Here is a 19,059-nt window from a genome sequence, read left to right on the forward strand (position 1 = left end):
AGTCTTCTGGCCGTGATCAAGGTAATTCATAATAAAGAAAAACCCACCGAGCAAACGATGCTTTATCGGTCAATAAATGCCATACTTTTAGACGAATATTTTCATTATATACTTTGGAGAATACCATTCATTTATCTCTTAAAACCAAAGGAAGAACAATAACTGTTTAAAGTGCCAATTACATACATAATATTTATCAATTCGTATCTTACAAGAGCAACAAACGAAAAGCAAACTTAGACTATAATGTATTATGTAACTGCTGCCGAATTGAAAAAAAATATTGGTTGGTTTTTGATCTTACTTGTCAGAACCATCTTTGTATATATACAAAATATCTGTCACACGTACTTTAGGACGTAGACCTAGGCTAAGGGATGTTACTTAGTGGACCGCAATATGTTTGTACAAATTCAATTTTGCAAATCATTCATTGAAAGAGAATGAAATAAATCCAAGTAAATAATGCTTATATTACATGAGATATATGTAATAGATTGCATCTTTATTTACACAAGAGATCAATGTCTTGAAAGGATTGTGAAGTAAGATTAGAACAACAATGAATTAGTGAATCTTTGACGTTGAAGTTTACTTATCGTCAATGTATATCTTTTTTTTTTCGTTTGTTGTCTGTCGAAAAAGATATTTTTCTTTATTTTTTTGTGGCATTAATGGTTTGTTAATTGATTTAAGAATTAAACTGTCAGTCTCTGTAAGAATCAGGTAGTCTATGAAAGAGTACCCAACGGAGCTTAGAGACACATAACGAAATACATAAAATAACCAAAGTGATAAGCAAAAATTAAAACAAAAGTCAATGAGGAACTCGGTCTCCACTAAAAAAATAGGAGTATGGACCAATTGCTCCGGTAGGATAAGCGTCCATTTGAAAAGTTTAATTTGACTATTTGCATTATTATAATCATGGTTAAAAGACCAGATTGTCCATTCCAATTTAGAAAAATTGAGATACACTTACATTGGAATGCACTGAAAATAAATATTTCGAGAGCAGATGACTTTGTCCGAAACCTAATTTTTCCAGTACAAATCCATTAATGTAGAGATCAAATCGAGAAAGCATCTTTAGGTGAAATTATCTTGTCAGATCGGTGGGTTTTGACATGCTAGTTTCTGATTTTTCCTATTTTGCTTGATTCTTTCTTGATATAAACTGTACATATCATTTAAAAAAAAACTTGAGATTTATCCGAACCACCTGTACGAATACCACGCATATTGGTACCCAACAATAAAAGGTCTTCTATAATATATAGATGTTTCCTCGTTTATCTACCCCGTACTTTACTTTATATGAGCATTTCGGCGGGTGTTTCTAGAAAAGTAGAGGACGCTTACCCTACCGGTGCACTTGGTTCATGCTCCCAGTTTTTAGTGGAGTCCGAGTTTGCTTTTGTTACTTATGATTTTGGTTACTTTATGTTCTTTCTTGTGTATGTCTGTTTTCCATGTCTGGTCTTTGTCCTTGGATTACATTTTTTTGATTACCGCTATAACCTTGGTTCCCTTGATTACTGTTTTAAAAATAATTAGGTATAATGATGAGACTAATTCATAATTTTACAGCCACCAATGCAAGCAACAGTCACTATAGTGTCACAAGTACAAGCCGCAGTGTTATCGTTGATAAAACAAAGAATACAGTTAAATATGGTATTAACGCCGGGCCACAAAATACAATTAGCAGTGCTTCCGAGAATGAAACGGAAGGAACAGTTACCAAAAGTACCAGTTATGAGGATAGCATCCTAGGCGATGGATATTATGAAGCCGTTACAAGTATATTAAGCAGCAATATACAATATACCAAAGAAAGTTCAAATACAAATAGTATTCACGAGGCAAAGGCGAGCATATTTGTTGATGGGACTCAAGCAGCAGCGACAAATACACTAGGAACAAACATTGCATCTAGGAGTGTACTTTCAAGTACAATTAAGATAGAAATTGTAACTATTGGATATAATGTGGAACCACGAAGTACAGTCAAAGATCGAACTGAAAATGGAGATCCAAATACCGGAAAAATAAACATTAATGGGTTTGTCACAACCATCTCCATGGCATTATGTGCCGTAATTATTGGATCGACTACGGTTGGAGTATTTTTACAGACGATTAAAAGAAATCTACATTATATCAGGGTAAGGGGTGACATTGTACCATTATTTGGCTACAAAGGTTGTTTTGAAGTATCGACAGAGGTTCACCTAAACTTTGTATAGAACAAAAAACAGCATATTGACTTGAAATAAAAACAATGTACGGATGAGGCTTAGAATCGGGGTAAAATCAAAGATCGGCTGATCGATATTTTTTTCGATTCGTGCCAAATTTGTACTTCGGTATATCGGCATTATTTAAAATCAATACACTGTTATTGTCTTTAAACTATGTTAAATATTTATACGACAACATTTTTGCCCAGAGTGGTGAACGCAATTTCAACAAACGGTCAGTATTCCAATAAGAACACATTGTGCTCCGTTACTCACTGACTTGCTCTTTTATTCTTATAACTCTGCTATTGGTTTTAGAAAATTAGATGACGGTGTAATTGGTACATGCTCCAAGTTTGGGGTGGAGTTGCTCATTTTTTTCTTCGTGTTATGTTCGATATATCATGTCCTTTGTTGCATGCGTATCTTTTTTATCTTTATATTATATTCTTTTGATTTCTGCTCGAATCTTTGTCTACTTGATTACTATTTCATATACAACAATTTGTGGCATCCTCCACGATTTTCTTTTTTCTTGAAGTATTATTTTTCAAGAATTTATAATGACTATCTGTTTCAAACATACTGAAATTACAGTTACTAAAGAATAATGGCATAAGTGAAGTTTCGATAACAAACAAAAACTTGTTTTCTTTTGTTTTGATGGAATGCGTTATGTAAACATTGTTTTTATACACTAAATACATGTATGTGTACAATGTACCTCCTGCGTTAAGACTTTGCTTAAACCATGCGATTAGCTATCATTTGAGTTTCTTTTAACATAAACATTTATTAACTTATTGTTTCGACATTTGTTCGCTATTTTTATTGCTATTAAAAATCGTCTCCTCTGACACTACCAAACTAATTAGAACCAAACATGGTATGAATGTTATCTAGGGTATCCTTAATAGAACTGATTTTGATATTTTTGATTCGCTAAAAACACGACCGCCGTTTCTAAAAATAAAAATAAAATGGGGTCGAACTGCAGAATTTTGCAAATAACTCAGTAACTTATGATCCTGAAATGGAGTTTTCCCCAGTTTTACGTTTCAAACTTTGAAAATCTTTTTTTTTTAATTACTGTAAGGATTTAAACAAAACTTAGCATAAGAATTAATAAATGCTCCTCAGAACAAACCTAACATTGTGTGCGTAATTAGGGTCTTTGATTTTGTTGTTTGGCTCAGGTTGTTCATTGAGGCTTTCCAAAGTTGCGATTGAAACCCTATGAAGAGACTTCCTTGAAGTGTATTTAATCATCAGTTAATTTTGTATGCATGTTTCAGATTTTTTTTTCATTTTGCCTGATTCCTCCAAAGACTTTTACTTAAAACAAAAATTTCTACACCAATTACCTATACTCGTAATTTGTCTAGATGACGTATAACAATATTCATTTTCAATTCCGTTTTTGTTTCAGAAACCAATAATAGACTCGAATTTGCATGACGAAATTATTGTGAAAGGCATCGATACCATTTTTGAAATGGAGATAGAAAATTTTCTAGAGACTAGACAGTATATCAACATGCCACCAAATAATCATGAAATACGAGAAGATTGTTTGGAAAGACCGACATTTCTTGAAACTGGACAATGTATCAACATACCACTAAATAAGCATGAAACCCAAGAGGGTTGTTTGTAATGACAGCGATTAAAGGCATTCATCATCGGACATAGGTAGCAACGAAGATCGTCAGTAATGGACGATTTAATGACTTTGAAGCAATAGTTATATCTTCTGTATTTAGTATAACCAAAATAATATCGATGATTCTACTTCTTCTTATGTATGGATAACTAAATATAAATGCACATTTTGATTTGTAAATTACTAATTTATTATTCCTGTGTCCAGGCAAGCAAAGAATAACTATTTTTACTTTGTATGCTAGAGATTTTATTATATTTTCATATTTTCAAGTCATTTAAAGTCTTCCGTTGAGGTTTATTTCCCCTATTTCCACTCAAGCCAATACGTCATCATTATTCCTTTTCCCTGAAAAAAATAAAATGAAATAATTTAATTTCCAGAAGTAACATGCTTTCTGATTGGATAATAAATTTCATACATCATCCCATAGACCAAATTTTGTTTTGTGACTGTTACGTCATCGGACTTTTTTTGATAATTTATCCGTTAAATTCTGATACTAAAATCAAAATATAGGGAATTTAATTTGAATAAATATTGCTATATTTACTTATTTGAACAAGAACTTAGAAAGTCTTTTTTCAGTTTGTTATAAATGATGTTTATATCTCTATTTGCCGTCGAAATTTTTTTTATTTGTGTCATACAATTTCAGTTCAGAAAGAGATAGAAAATCATTTGTTCATTATGAGTTTTACATGTTGAGATAGTTAAAGTATACTGTCAATATTACACCATTTACGCAACACCTACCGGAAATAACTCTGTAAAATCAGCAAAACGTTTTTTTTTGTGACATTCTGATATCAAATTTCATGCATCTTAGTGATTAAAAGTTTTGTTTGTTACTGAAGCTATTTTATGTTCATTGAAATTGTTGCAATGAAACATGTAATAAAAATTTCTTGAAACTGATAAAGTTTGCTTCTTTTATCTAAGTGAACCACATAATGAAATTTCAAAAAAAATTAAACTAGCCGAATAAATTTGAAAGATGTTATGCACCCGCTAAAAGACCCGTACTGAGACAGCATTACCTTTACTACAATTTCCCCCCTTGGTGATAATGACAATATTGGATCTTTTTTGAGCAATGCGGCAGTTGTACTACTTATCTGTATTCTAGAAGCTAAAATAAAAAATGACATACATCATTATGATATTGACTACATAGATATAACATTATAAAAACGATAATAATTTCAAAAACGTTTTACAAAAGAATATTTTACAGAATGTTTTATCAAAAGAACACGATGTAATTGACAAAATAAAAAAAAATCATAAAGTACCAGCTTGGAATCGAGCTTTGGAACCCTGACACTGAAAACCATTGCTCTGCCAGTTGAGCTATATATAGGAGTACTCTATTAGCCACGCTAATGTAGCGTATAATTTTAATAATCATCCTGTGAGAGCAAGCGAATGTTACACATAACTTGCATAAGTATCAGTTGTATAAATAACATGTCTGATAGAAAAGGTTACAGAACATAATATATGAATATGAAATATCACAACATATTATTCCGCATGTTTTCATCTGTGGCAACATCCCTTCAGCAACAGCGTATGGAGTGTTCTTATCACAACTCATACGTTATGCTAGACCTTGCCGAAACTACACAGACTTTTTGTATCGCACAATACTTCTAACAAATAAGCTTCTGGAACAGGGTTATGTTGCTACAAGATCATCTGAAAACTGATTTGTTCAACTTGTCATAGATTTGCTTTCCTCTTTCAACTAGCCCGGACATGACTTTTTTATGAACAACTCGGCGGGTGTTTCTAGAAAAGCAGAGAACGCTTACCCAACCGGTGCTTCTGGTCCATGCTCCCAGGTTGTAGTGGAGTCCGAGATTCTTATTTGCTTTTGTTACTTTTTATGTGTGATTTTAGTTACTTTATGTTATTTGTTGTGTTTGTCTGTTTTCCATATTTGGTCTTTGTCCCTGGATTACATTCTTTTGATTACCGCTATAATCTTGGTTCCCTTGATTACTCTTAGATATGACAACATGTAATAGTCACATGAACCGTAGTCCTTGCATTTCACATTTTGTTTCCCATTCTAATGTGGCTTGTTAACAATCAGATTTTTTTTCTACCTGTAAAATGTTTAAGTTAAGTTACGAAACCCGTTGGTGGTCATAGGGGATTTCCACTCTTAAAAAAAAACAATTTTTGCTCAATTGGTTAAAAATGAGAAAACTTATATCTTCAAAGCTTGTCTTCTTTTATACATTTTTGTATCGGAACTCACTCTCCTTAATTTTGTTTGTTTTCTGCCCCCATTGCCACTTTGGGTGATTATTACATATGCTAGTTACAATGTAACTATTATCAACATACATGTAAATTGTTGAGTACAATTAAAGTAGAGATTTATAGCTGTCACCTATATACCTTCTCCAGAGCTTTCCATTCTTGAAGCAGTATTGACGGTATCCCCAAATAAACAGTAACGGGGCATCTTAACACCAATCACACCAGCGACACAAGATCCTTACAATACAAAGGACCAATATCGTAAACAAAATAGTCAATTTTCCAAATGTCAAATTTCTGTCAATGAGAAACAAATTGATTCGAATCGAAAATAATACAATCAAGTGGTAAATTTATGTTCATCTAAGAAGTTTTTTTTTCAAGTAAACGAAACACCATATTGTTTATCACGAAAATTATAAAAGCGTTAGTGATAGATATCATTACCAAAATTTATTAACCTTAAGGAAATGGTATAATAAATAGTTTTTTTGAAATCGAAAGGCTTTACAAGTTTATTGCTAATTTGACCTTTGATACAGATTTTTAATCAGTCGAATGTGAAATTTATTGAAAAATAAAAACACATTTCATGTAGTGTATATACAGTGTAACAATAATGTAACAACAGTGTAATAAACAGTCAAAATTGTGAAGTTCTTCAATTTTTTACAGATTTGCTCAAATTTGTTTTTTTTTCTAAAAGTTGTAGTTTGGCGCCGATATGAATTACTGGACGCATATTGCATGTCCATTAAGTGGTATTATCTCTTCAGCAAATCATGAGCTTTAAAATGTAAGTATTTGTAAGGCGATATTGGAAAAATCAGAAACATGCGAGTTAATAACTTACCGGACAATGTAATATCACTTAATACTTTCTCTATTTGAAAAGATCGATTTGAATTCTGTATCACTAGCTTTGCACAGCATTTTTTTAATAGACTATATCTTAGAAAAAAGGTTATTGACAGAGTTATCTGCCCTTGAATTGTTCATTTTGCATTGAATTTCAATGAAATTGTAACTCAATGGTCCAGCATAGGAAAATATCGTCTGTTTTTGATTCTGATGATGCAAATAGTCAAATTACTTTATAAAAATGATGTTTTTTTTTATACCATATTTCTCCCTGATTCTTACAAAGACTGACATTTAAGGATGTAAACCTAGGGTAAGGGACACAACTCTTAAAAATCATTGGAACGTTTGTATTCAGCATTTTACATCAATGTCATGTGAGCATTAAACAAACTTAGACTGATTTCATTCTGTGTCAAATGAAAGCTTGATAGGCTTTGGTGAAATTGAATATGATGCAAACATATCACTGACTTCATGAGTTATGTCCCTTACCCTAGGTCTACATCCTTAAGTACATGATATGAAAAAAAATGAGATTAACCTCAGGTCACGAGTATTGTATAAAAGTTAAAAAAAGCAATTTTATACCTCTTCGAAGGAGAATGACAATAATCATGTATTGCTTCCCTATTCTGTATTTTTTCTTACCTGAGTGAACACCTGCCCTAAGTTCTAGCGTCCTGCCAGGTTTATGCTGGATTTCAAATGTACTGACGTATCGCATTATGGTAATCAACATTTTGGATATTTCTAAAGAGTGGTATGTGTTTCGTTGAGGTAACCCTGATACACACATATAGGCATCACCAATCGTTTCGACCTGGAACACCATACAGAAACAGTAAAACCTGTCTGAACAAGGTGTACATGATTTTTCTCATCAATTGAAATGAATTTGGAAACCGAATACCAGATTAAACGAACCCAATTTTAAGTAAAAAGAGAATTCGGTTTAGACAAGTGTCACTATAAAACGGAAAATTGTTATTTACCTCAATAATATACAGGTGTTACTGGACAAACAATATAAATATGTCAAATGGCTTACTATCACTTTTTTCTCTTCAAGTATTTTCATTGTTTCGGGAAGACGTGATTTCACGAACAATACATCACTACAAGAACTTCGCTTTTTTGCAAATTCACTAAAAGTCACAATAAACAATGCTATAATAAAATTATTTATAAAAATACATACACTTTTGAAACAATTCCTTTCTGTTCAATTTAGTTCTTATCTACAATATTGTATACGGTTATAAAAGCCAGAGCCAAGTTTTGTGATTTGCTCAATGAATATTGGAATTGAATTTTCACCGTCGTTATTTTTTCTCGTCTTCTTCGCAAACTTAAATTCCCGCTATACGATTTAATTTCATGTAATCTTACCTTATACACATCATATTCATTGATGATTTCATCAAATCCCGAATATAGAGTATTCAACATATCTATTATCTAGAACAAAATAAAAAAGAGTAGCTGATGTATTTCATTCAAAGCCTCCATTTTTTTTATAACTATATCTCCTTGGATTGATTTTGTTTCTTTTTCGTTTGTTTTGTTGATAAAAGAATCAATTTAAACTTACTAAAACTAATCTTCGTTTTAACCAACGAATTGTTATTAAGATTTAAAGTCTTTAAGTTTAAAAATACTCTTATTTATTATTTTATTACTAAAAATTTTATAAGATTGTGTTATTTCAAATATTGTACTTATACCAAAAACAAAACCCTTCTTGATATGATAAAATGATACGACATTCTACGACTTGTATTGTTTTGGTTTTTGTTTCGTTGTTTTTTTTTTATTTGCTTTTGTTTGTTTGTTTGTTTTTTTTTTGTTTTTGTTTGTTTATTTTTTTTGTGTGTGTGTGTAACTGTATGATAGGTGAGTAAACATTCCTTAATGTTGAAATTTTAAAGACACTTACCTCCAAAGGAGATGATTCAGCAGATAGCGTTGTGAACTGTACAATATCAGTAAACATTATGGTAACATTATCGAATAATTCTGGTTCTGCAGTACCTTGGGCTTGAATTTGATGAGCTATTGGCCTGTGTAATTTGAGAAGTGTTTGTTAATGAAGAAACACCAGATTTGTTTTCACAACATTATATGTCAACAACAATGGCTGATGAAACAATATCGCCTTTTTTATATTAGAAAGTTATAAAAGAAGCTAATAACTGAAGGAATGTGTTCTGCTGTTTTGTTTGTAATAGACGTGCAGGCACCAAAAACACTTACTGTGGTAATAACCTATACAAAAGACTTTCTGCTCTTTGTTTTTCTTGGAGATACTTTGTTGTCCTTTCTTCGACTATCCCTTCAAGATTGTTAGCGTAAAGTTCCATCCGTTTAAGCAAGTTGTCTAAAAGGTTTTTAGCCTTTAACCTAGAATTAAAAAAACAATATCTGAATTTCACAAATGAAATATACAGACAAAACTATTTCATATGATTTACACATGAGTTTCGCGTGATTTATACCGATATTTAGCAATTAAAATTTGTGACAAATATCATGTGATATTCGTATAATTTGAGTCTTCACATGCATTTCATGTAAATTTCGTAAAAAAATTATGTTAGATGAATTGCGGGTGAAAGTTACATAAGTTTCAGGTGAGTTCACGTTATTTTTAAATGACCTATATTTGTCAGCGTATCATCCTATCAGTCTTTTGTCGCTTAGTTCTGAAGAATATAAGTCAAACGCAAAGGGAATGTTTAAAATTATTTAATTCTAAACTCAAAGTTATTTTTAAAAAGAAAAATAAATTGATAGTGCAACCGCTCAGTCAAAGTGAACCAATCATGACACACAATGACCATTAGAATCGTGTGTTTTTCTTTTGACGTAAAAACATTTTATTTCTAAGTTGCCGAAATGTCATACGTTTTTAATAAAAACGTTTATCTTTTTTTAATTATAATTATAGCATAAAAAGCAGTAACAATGTACAAAAAATATCTTATACAAATTTGACACTGGTTGCTTTTTTTGCACCATTCTAAGCCTTAGGTCTCACTAACCACTTCCGGGTCAAATGGCCACCCCCCTATGTAGTACCAAAAACACACTGAACCTAGACATATGCATTGTAAGTGCATTATTTGTGTGTATTATGATTAAAAGTAGTCAAAATGAAGCTGCGAATGTGTACTTTAAAATCATATATGTAATTAACTACAAAAGTGTATGAATATTGTTTACATGTGTGAGTAATTTGCCTCCATGCTGTCAGTTAGCAGAACAGGTAAATATGTGGATTTTCAGCATTATTTATTCAAGTAAATTTTGTGAAGAATTTCTACTATCATCGTACCATTAGCATAATGATTTTGGAAGCCTTATTTTCCAAGCTTCGCAACAGTGTGCAACTTTAAGATGTCATTTGTCCTGGGAATTCACAGTGAGACTTTGAAAATTACTTTTTTAACATGTAAAGTAATGGAAACGTTAGAAGTGGTTAGTGAGATCTTATTTGTATGTTCGTTTTATTTCAAGTCAGTTAACTATTATTGTCTATATACAAATCGACAACAACGCTTATAAAAAAGAAATCAAGGGAAACCAAATTCTAGCGTAAATCAAAATAATGTAATCCAGTGACAAATCAGACATGGAAAACAGACTCACAAAATAAGCACATAAAATAACCGAAATAATACATACAAAATACAAAATAACAACAGTAAATGAGCAACTCGCACTTCACTACGAAAGGGAGCATGGACCAAGTGCACAGGTAGGGTATGCGTCATCTGCATGTCTAGAAAACACCGCTGTGGAAACGTGGAAAAGGAATAATACCAGGATAATGTACTAGAAATGAACAATTAAAAAACTGTCCATATAAGACCATGCCTTTGAAAGGTATGATTTATATGGTAAATAAACCCACCGAACAAACAAATTTGCTTTATTTCAGATCTGTACTTTTTTCAGAAGACTATACAAATAGACCGGTCCAGTCAAGAAATAGACCTAAGGTAAGGGACATAACTCATGAAATCAGTGATATGTTTGTATTCAATTTCACCAAAGCCTCTCAAGCTTTCGTTTGAGGCAGAATAAAATGAATCCAAGTTAATTAGAGGCTTACATACGATTGATGTAAAATGCTGAATACAAACGTTCCAATGATTTTTAAAAATTGTGTCCCTCAAACATCAGTTGCTTTTGTACAGTAAATATATGTTATTAACTCACTTTGAGCCAGTCATGTCATCAATGGCTTTAGAGACATCTTTTAAAGGTGGTCTCTCAAACGGATTAGAGACCCAACATTTAGTGATAACGCTTTTCAAATTAATTGGACACAATGAAGGATCAAATACTGGTCTGAATGGCGGGATCGAGTCCATTTTTATCCGTTTAACTATATCTGAAAACATAAATACGATCAATGCCTATACCTGGGGTGTTAATTGTTATATAACGAAATGAACTAATACTACCTACGTCGCATTGTTTTAATATTTATGTTATGTGGTTTTGGAGAGATTAAAAATTTTCATATTGATTACAAATATTTGTTGTGACCGAGACTGCTTTTCAAATACTGGTGTGTCTTTAGTTTGACATAGAAGCAAAATAAATTACGTAGGACAGTTAAGGACGTTTGTTTGGAATTGTTTTTGAAAGTTGTTCAAAACCATCAGAAATTGCTTTCAAATGTTTTCTATGAGGAATCGTTTGTTAATTTTTTTTAATTATTTTTATTTATTTGGGTATTCCCTTGACAGAAACGTGATCATTTGTCAGACCTATCCCCTCGATAATGAAATACAAAGTATGATTTAATATAATATATAACATAACAAGCTATTTTCAGATTAGTATTCGTCCAGGATTTCGCTAGGGAAGTTGTAAATAGTCTGAATGATATTAATAAACAAATTTTGTTGTGTCGTAAAACTTCTTCATCTGTCAAGGTCAGCATAAGATTGTTATTGTAGTACGTCTCTATGCTTTCTATATTAATCATTTTGTTCCGAATAAATTGTGACCAAGAAAATCGGTTGCTTGGAAAAGTTCGAACGATTTAAAAAAAAAAAAAAAAAGCAACGTTGGCCATATCTCCTTTGTTTACACACGATGTGATATATAATTTAAATATCCGATTTTTCGTTCACTATTTGCCTAAATGTTGTTTGTGGTTTGTTCTATCTACTGCCAATATTACACACTAAATTTTCAATAAATGAGTGTTTAATTGAAAATCGTAATCGTCCGCAAACACTGGCTTGTACTTGTACACGTTTAAACTAATAACAATAACTCTGAGTACATTTTCTTAGATTGTAAATTTCCAAAAGTATTAGTATTTATATTTTGTTTGCTTGTGTTTGAGATAGAATAGATGACAAATAACAGTATTCGTACACTTTATATTATATATAGACAGAACTTCACTGAACATATTATGTGTCACTTACCAAACGTCGACATTTCTAAACATTCAACACCAAATGGTCCATTACGGTGTAAAATTTCGTGAAATATAATGCCAACAGAATAAATATCTGCCGCCTGGTTGGCAGCTGACGACTCTAATTGGAAACCGTTTATTACCTCAGGACCTGACCATAATTTGTCTGGAACGAATACAAATCATTACCCTATAAATTATCCATTCCATTTCAAAGTCAGACAAAAGACGTGTAATTTGCAGTTCACGTCAAAATGATATCTTATGAATCAACCCGATATTCTTTCAAGAGATAAAAAATATGTTAACAGACCAATTAAGTATGTCTAGTATTGCACCATGATCGTGAGATTGTGAACAACAGTTTTGCTTCTTGATTGACAATCAGCAAAGCTGTAACTTTTTAAACAAATCAAGGATGACGGTCTAAATGGATAGGGAGTTATATAGTTTTTATATTGGTAGACTATTTTGCCGTAAAATGCAAAAGTAAACATTTCACAACCTTACACGATATCAGATGTTTTAGATGAAATATGACTATTTACTTTCTGCTTAGTTTTTACTATCTTATATGATATTAATTGATAAAATCCGTTGATTTCTATTTACTATATAACTGAAGAGCAGTTTGATATATGTTTGTCTTCTGAACTTAAGTAAAGAATTATGTATTTGTAATAAAAAAATCACTTGAACATTAAAACGTTTACAATATATTATACAAAGAACGATGCTAACCTCTGTCCGATTTTTCTTTTACTTGCAACCACCCACGTGGTCCGTAATCTCCTAACTTTAAAACAAATCTTCCATCAACTAAACAATTAGAACTTTTCAAATTTCCATGGTAACGTAAATTACTTCTAAACAAATATTCAAGACCCTGTAAATTAAGTGATAGTTTAAACCTTAAACTATAGCGAAAGTGCAATCAGATAATGTTGAAAGTATCTATTTGTTATGTATGGAACATTGTATTGTGAGCTGATTTTTATGTGATTTCCATTTTATTGCTAGAGGAAAGCTTGAATTTCTACCCTTTGTTTTGATTAGTTGGTTGCAGAGTGCAACTATCTAATAGGATTATTGCAATTAAAACATTGAATACCCGACGATATTATATTGAATTATGTTCGGAACGTACAGTAGTACTCTGTGGGTAACTGTATTAACCAATAAGAATGCAATAACATTATATGGTAATGATTGTTCCAATGCCATTTTTAAATTCAACTATTTCTAATATCGATAAAAACTTCATATTTGAGCATATATATATATACATCTCGACTTATTTTTTCCCACTAAGTCATTGATTCTATCATGTATTCTAATAAACATTAACCTCACTATCCTTTAACCCATGTAACAGTTGAAAATAAATGCATTTTGAAACACTTGGCATCCACCTTTTTGTGTTAACACTTGACGCCAAAAAAATATAAACACAGTAATTTTTAACGCTTCGATATTTCCCGAAAATCATATTTTATTTGGCTCGTGCATACAAGAATACATTGCATGGTCATTTTCGTGCGCTTCTCTATTGTATCATAAGATATACAAATATTAGCACATATGTTTCTCTATAAAATAATACACAAAAAAAAAACTTTAGAAAGGCTCTGTTATAGTTTTTATATATTCGTTCATTAATATTGTTTTGAAAGGGCCTTCCCAACAACTGTCATTATTGGAATGGAAATTGCGTCTTCAAATAGAACAATAAGATGCTCAAACGTACCTCCAATATATCCCACATTAAGCAATATTTAAAATCCCAATCCAGAGTGATGTCGTCGTTTTCAAGAATATCCTGAAATAAGGTACCATTATTTGATATACAAGATCATTTTAAACTTAATTTACTCCTACGTTTAAACATACTGTATATAACATACTGTTACAAATTCTGTCAAAGTTTGATGTATAGTAGACAGGAAGAAAATCAGTGACGAAATGGGAAATGAGAGATACGATACCAGTATACATGCAAAAAAAGCAATATTCCAAATATCTCACTTCAATAAAAGCTGAATAATCCATAAATGAAAAGTATTATGGGCGCAAGGACAAGGAAAATGCAATATAACCCAATAATTGGGGTGTAACTTGTTATCAGAATGGAAAACAAGTACTATCTTAGATAGCCAACGCTGTAAAAGTTTCTTTTCTTTATTTCTAAGTTTCTACATTTCTTTCAAGAAAATAATACATGGCACTCAATTACAAAGTTTCGATACATTTTTTTTTCAAACGCCACTACGTTATCAGTATATGGCCAATCGGGAAACAGAATTGCGATCAGGTGACTTGCGTGTCCATAGAAGAGCGTCCTTAAGGTCAAAGGGTAAAAAGCGTAATTATAACGACTGCGTCGGAAAAAAAAACATTTGTATAGGACGTTAGTTATGACATGTTTCAGATATGACGAAAATAGGCCCTAACTGTTGAAAATATTTGTTCTTGATTGAGTCGTTGCAAGAAAAAGTCCATAGGCAAAACTTAAGTACATTGTTTTGTTTTGATTTGTTTTGTTTTGTTTTGCTTTGCTTTCCTTTTCTTTTTAAATAGAAAGATTCAATGTACAACTAACCATTAGACTACCTTTGTTACAATATTCAGATACATATAAAAGTTCTGGTGGATCAATTACAAAACCAATAGTCTTAACAACGTTATTGTGATCCAGCTCCCTCATCTGCAAGAACAAATAAAATATTAGTAAATATGATCCGAGTTTCACATTTATAATTACAAATTTATTGGCTGGACAGGATAAAGTGATCGATATAGATAATGATTACAAATAAAATGACGCCAGAGTCCGGGTAAATGGGCAGACGTAACTGTTAAGGAGGTAGACCTGAGGTAAGGGACATAACTCTTGAAATCAGTGGCAAACGAACAAACAAACATATAACAATCAAATAAACAAATGGTTCATAATTTATTTTGACGTTTTTGGTGTGACATACCTAACATTCATTTTTGCCTTCACCCTGTGTATAAAATCAAGTGATTAAGGGCTGAAAGAAATACATGCCGTTTTATGCATATTTAAAGATGTATTCTTAATTCAAAATATTAACCACTTGAACTCTGAAAAGCTGCAGAAAGTTATTAAATGAACATTTTCCACGGATTTATTTATCATCTAACTACGCTTTTTACATGTATCATTTAAGGTTTTAGAACAAACACATAAAGTGCAAATTTGGAACAAAAAAAAAAAAAAAATAAAATAAAATAACACCTTCATGGTTCAGTGTATTCGTTTGCCATTATTTGTTCACTATCCTATTTTTAAGGATTTACTACTATGTAATCTTACCTGCCTGAATTCCTTTACATTGACAAGTTTCTCTGATGCTAATTTTGGAAAGATTCTAACTGCAACCAGAGCTCCCTGTGGGAAAAAGGGCTATTAGTAGATGTATATTTAAGATTTTGTAATATTCTAAGTATATGTCACTCAGTTCCTGTGTTAGAAGAATCGCGAATTTAACCAAAAACCTGATGCATTGGCTCTATATTGTGTACATAGAATTATTTTTACCCAATAAACTCATAACAGAAAATATTGATTTTGTTATACAAGCTAATCACATGAGGTTACATTTGACAGATGTCAGGTAGTTGTCAATCGACATTTTTCTAAACCCAAATTCGTAGCTTACTTTCATAGAAAGGGATCTCCAATTACCTTAAAAGTTAACAACTACCTATACAAAACCAAATCTGATACCAGTTTAAATAACCCATTCTTTTAATGTTACCTATCATTAATCAGGTGTTTTAGGTCTGTCACTTTCTTTATGAATTATCTTTTCTTTCTTACTTATTTGTCTTTATCATCAAGTTTTTTGATAAGTGGAATTAAGCAAAATTACTTTATTGTTCGTAACTTGTTGCTTTGTTGGTTTCAAAAACACGTGTCCTATTTTGTAATTCACAAAGTCCATAGCGGGTATGACCTCTGTTTACGTCAATATATGCATAAAAGTGACGTCTCGTGGATGACACCATATTGATGAGAAAGGTTTTGGGTATGTTTTTCCAAATGCTTACTAATTCCAGACGTTTTTCCGGTGCGCAACTTGTGGATTTGTACGTAGACGCAATTTACGGTTCATTTCGTCCGATAAATGTATTCTAGGATTCAAATCGGTTGATACGGCAGGCAAATCAAGCAAATTGAAATGTGTTGCTGAAGAAAGGTTCTGGCAACACATACAAGCAATATCATGTTGAAATGTCAAATGGTGCCCCTGATTCTGAATGAAGAGAATGAAAGGTCGTAAATAAATGTAGTTTTTTATAGCCAACAGCCGTTAGATTTCCATACAACTATATTTGAAATGCGGTACACACGATTACTGATATGCCTCCACACATCATTATACAACCTCTATTTAGGGTCTGACTTGACTGTCACAAAGGATTGGCGTAAGGTTCGATTGGCGTGGATAAGCGAGTCTTCGTCGTTCCCGTTGTCTAAGTAAAAACTGGACGGGACTCATCGGAAAACATAACGCTATTCAAGCCTTGTAATCGGTAACATAAATTGCGCTTAGCCCATCCAAGTATTTTTGTTGTTCTTTCACTGAGGTTACAACTAGACGTCTTGAGCAGATGTGGTGTTATCGGAGGCGGTTACGCACAGTCCAGGTACTTATTGATGTTAAACTAGGAATTGTCCTTGCGGTCAAACTTGACGTTATCAAGTTATTTAGAAAATAAATGATATGGATATGACTATATAGAAGACATTTTAATGCGCAAAGATCCATATTATGAGAGGTATGGTACTTGGTGGTTTCAACAACGAACGTTTGGTGGTTTAAAGGTGTGAGAGGTACTAAGAGGTGTGATCAACCTAAAACAGGCTAGCGTGTACAGTGTGTGAATATCAGTTTTAATTCATTAAATTACAAAATATTTCATTTAAGAACACAATTAAGCAGACGCTTTATCTACATATTAGACAGAAACCGTTCTTAACAAACTGAAATGCGTGGCAAAATGTCATCTTCAAAGTGTTTGAAACTGTCTGAAATTCTTTACTATTATAGAAAGTGTGATGCACAATTAAATTCTCAAAACATTTCATATGTTTTAACAATTGTCTCCAAAAAAAATCAGCCGAATGTGATTTTCACCGTTTTATTAGGCCTGTAATGTTAAGAAATTAACCTTATCTGTTAATACGCAAGTTTTTGTTTCATTTCTTATGGTTCTTATTACTTGTTTGTAGTAATACTGTTAATGTAACCATTTTACGAAAGATTTTAGCATGTATAAGGGAAAACAAATTGAAAAAAAAAGAGATTTCATATAGGCAGATAAGGATATTCGTTAAGTTCTTAATAAGAATATACGAATGCAAATGTCTGAAAATTCTGACCAATTAATCGCTTTCTTTGAGGTAATTTAGTGCAAATTAATACTAAAATCAAACAAAATAAGTCTTTTAATGAGATAATATCAAGTGCAAAGGTATTGGCGTCAGTGTTAAAAAGTGACCAGTCTCCAGTTTACAATAATTTTTGTTCTAATTTGTTTTGTTTTTGTTTTTGTTTTGTTTTGTTTTGTTTTGTTTTGTTTTGTTTTTTGTTTTTTGGTATTCTTCAATTAAAACCACATTTGTTTTCAAACTATTCATTGATACTGCCTGAAAGTTGGTAAAACATTAAAATGGTTGAACACAATGAATGCTGTTTTTTTATTGTAAGTTGTAAGAAAAAAATATCTCTTTAGGTTACACACCACTAATTCAACTATTGAGCTTTCAGAACACACGCAAAAAGAATCCTACGCAAATTCTAGTGCAATTATGCTTTGCAACTACGGAAAAAGTGTACATCAAATCTGCACAAGTGCGCGCGTTTTTAGCAGAGAATTATATTCACTTTATTTGTATATAAATAGTCGCTGTAACTTACTGAATTTAAATCTTTCAAATAATCTCTGTTTTAAGACCTCTTTTTGTAAAATTAAGAGGAATTCCCATTCTATGTTTAGCTCACTGACTTCTAGAAGCCGGTATTTCATTGCAGGGTAGTATACCTCCTATGATATTTCTGAGCTACTAGTGTAAACATACAGCATTTCGGTGATATATAGTTTCTTCAGGTTAAGGCTAAGATAGAAAGTTCATATAACATTGAACTAAGAGAAATTAATATTGGACCCCATGGAAAGTAAAATGAGTTTTCTGTAGTCTTAATAGTTCATCAATGAACATTTACATCGATTTGAACATTTATCTAATTACCAACCTTTAGGAACACCTGGGTAATATCAAGACTAAACAAATATTAATTCAAAATTCAATAATGTAGGAAGTATTTTACTAGTAGACATTGATAGTTATTGGTTGTTTAGATAGTATATGCCTACAAGAATCAATGCTGTTAAACAGGCACTCTAATTGATTAAACCAACCGAATAACACCCATGAAAGCTAGTATTCCTCATTACAATATTCTATGTGTATAACTGCATTTCTAAATCTGGTCTCATTTGCCGTAAGAGATACTTATTATTGAGTTAAAAGAAACAAAATG

General features: G+C 31.7%; 1 protein-coding gene across 1 annotated transcript in view; it reads right to left on the reverse strand.

Annotated features, from left to right (window-relative positions):
* Positions 1 to 4,212: 4,212 nt before the first annotated feature.
* LOC148606639 (atrial natriuretic peptide receptor 1-like) overlaps positions 4,213 to 19,059 on the reverse strand; it is a 51,128-nt gene continuing 36,281 nt past the window's right edge. Inside the window, exons 13-25 of the mRNA XM_088546139.1 lie at positions 15,825 to 15,899; positions 15,087 to 15,191; positions 14,235 to 14,306; positions 13,229 to 13,373; positions 12,495 to 12,653; positions 11,266 to 11,440; positions 9,298 to 9,444; positions 8,981 to 9,104; positions 8,434 to 8,502; positions 7,693 to 7,864; positions 6,319 to 6,417; positions 4,947 to 5,038; positions 4,213 to 4,254 (exon numbers count right to left, since the gene is read on the reverse strand). Coding sequence (XP_088402265.1) covers positions 4,213 to 4,254; positions 4,947 to 5,038; positions 6,319 to 6,417; positions 7,693 to 7,864; positions 8,434 to 8,502; positions 8,981 to 9,104; positions 9,298 to 9,444; positions 11,266 to 11,440; positions 12,495 to 12,653; positions 13,229 to 13,373; positions 14,235 to 14,306; positions 15,087 to 15,191; positions 15,825 to 15,899 — 1,476 coding nt within the window. The remainder of the gene's footprint in view (positions 4,255 to 4,946; positions 5,039 to 6,318; positions 6,418 to 7,692; positions 7,865 to 8,433; positions 8,503 to 8,980; positions 9,105 to 9,297; positions 9,445 to 11,265; positions 11,441 to 12,494; positions 12,654 to 13,228; positions 13,374 to 14,234; positions 14,307 to 15,086; positions 15,192 to 15,824; positions 15,900 to 19,059) is intronic.

The sequence above is a fragment of the Perna viridis genome, chromosome 9 (assembly GCF_037379345.1).
Source record: "Perna viridis isolate PV_CMFRI_1.1 ecotype Kerala chromosome 9, ASM3737934v1, whole genome shotgun sequence".
Classification (NCBI taxonomy): domain Eukaryota; kingdom Metazoa; phylum Mollusca; class Bivalvia; order Mytilida; family Mytilidae; genus Perna; species Perna viridis.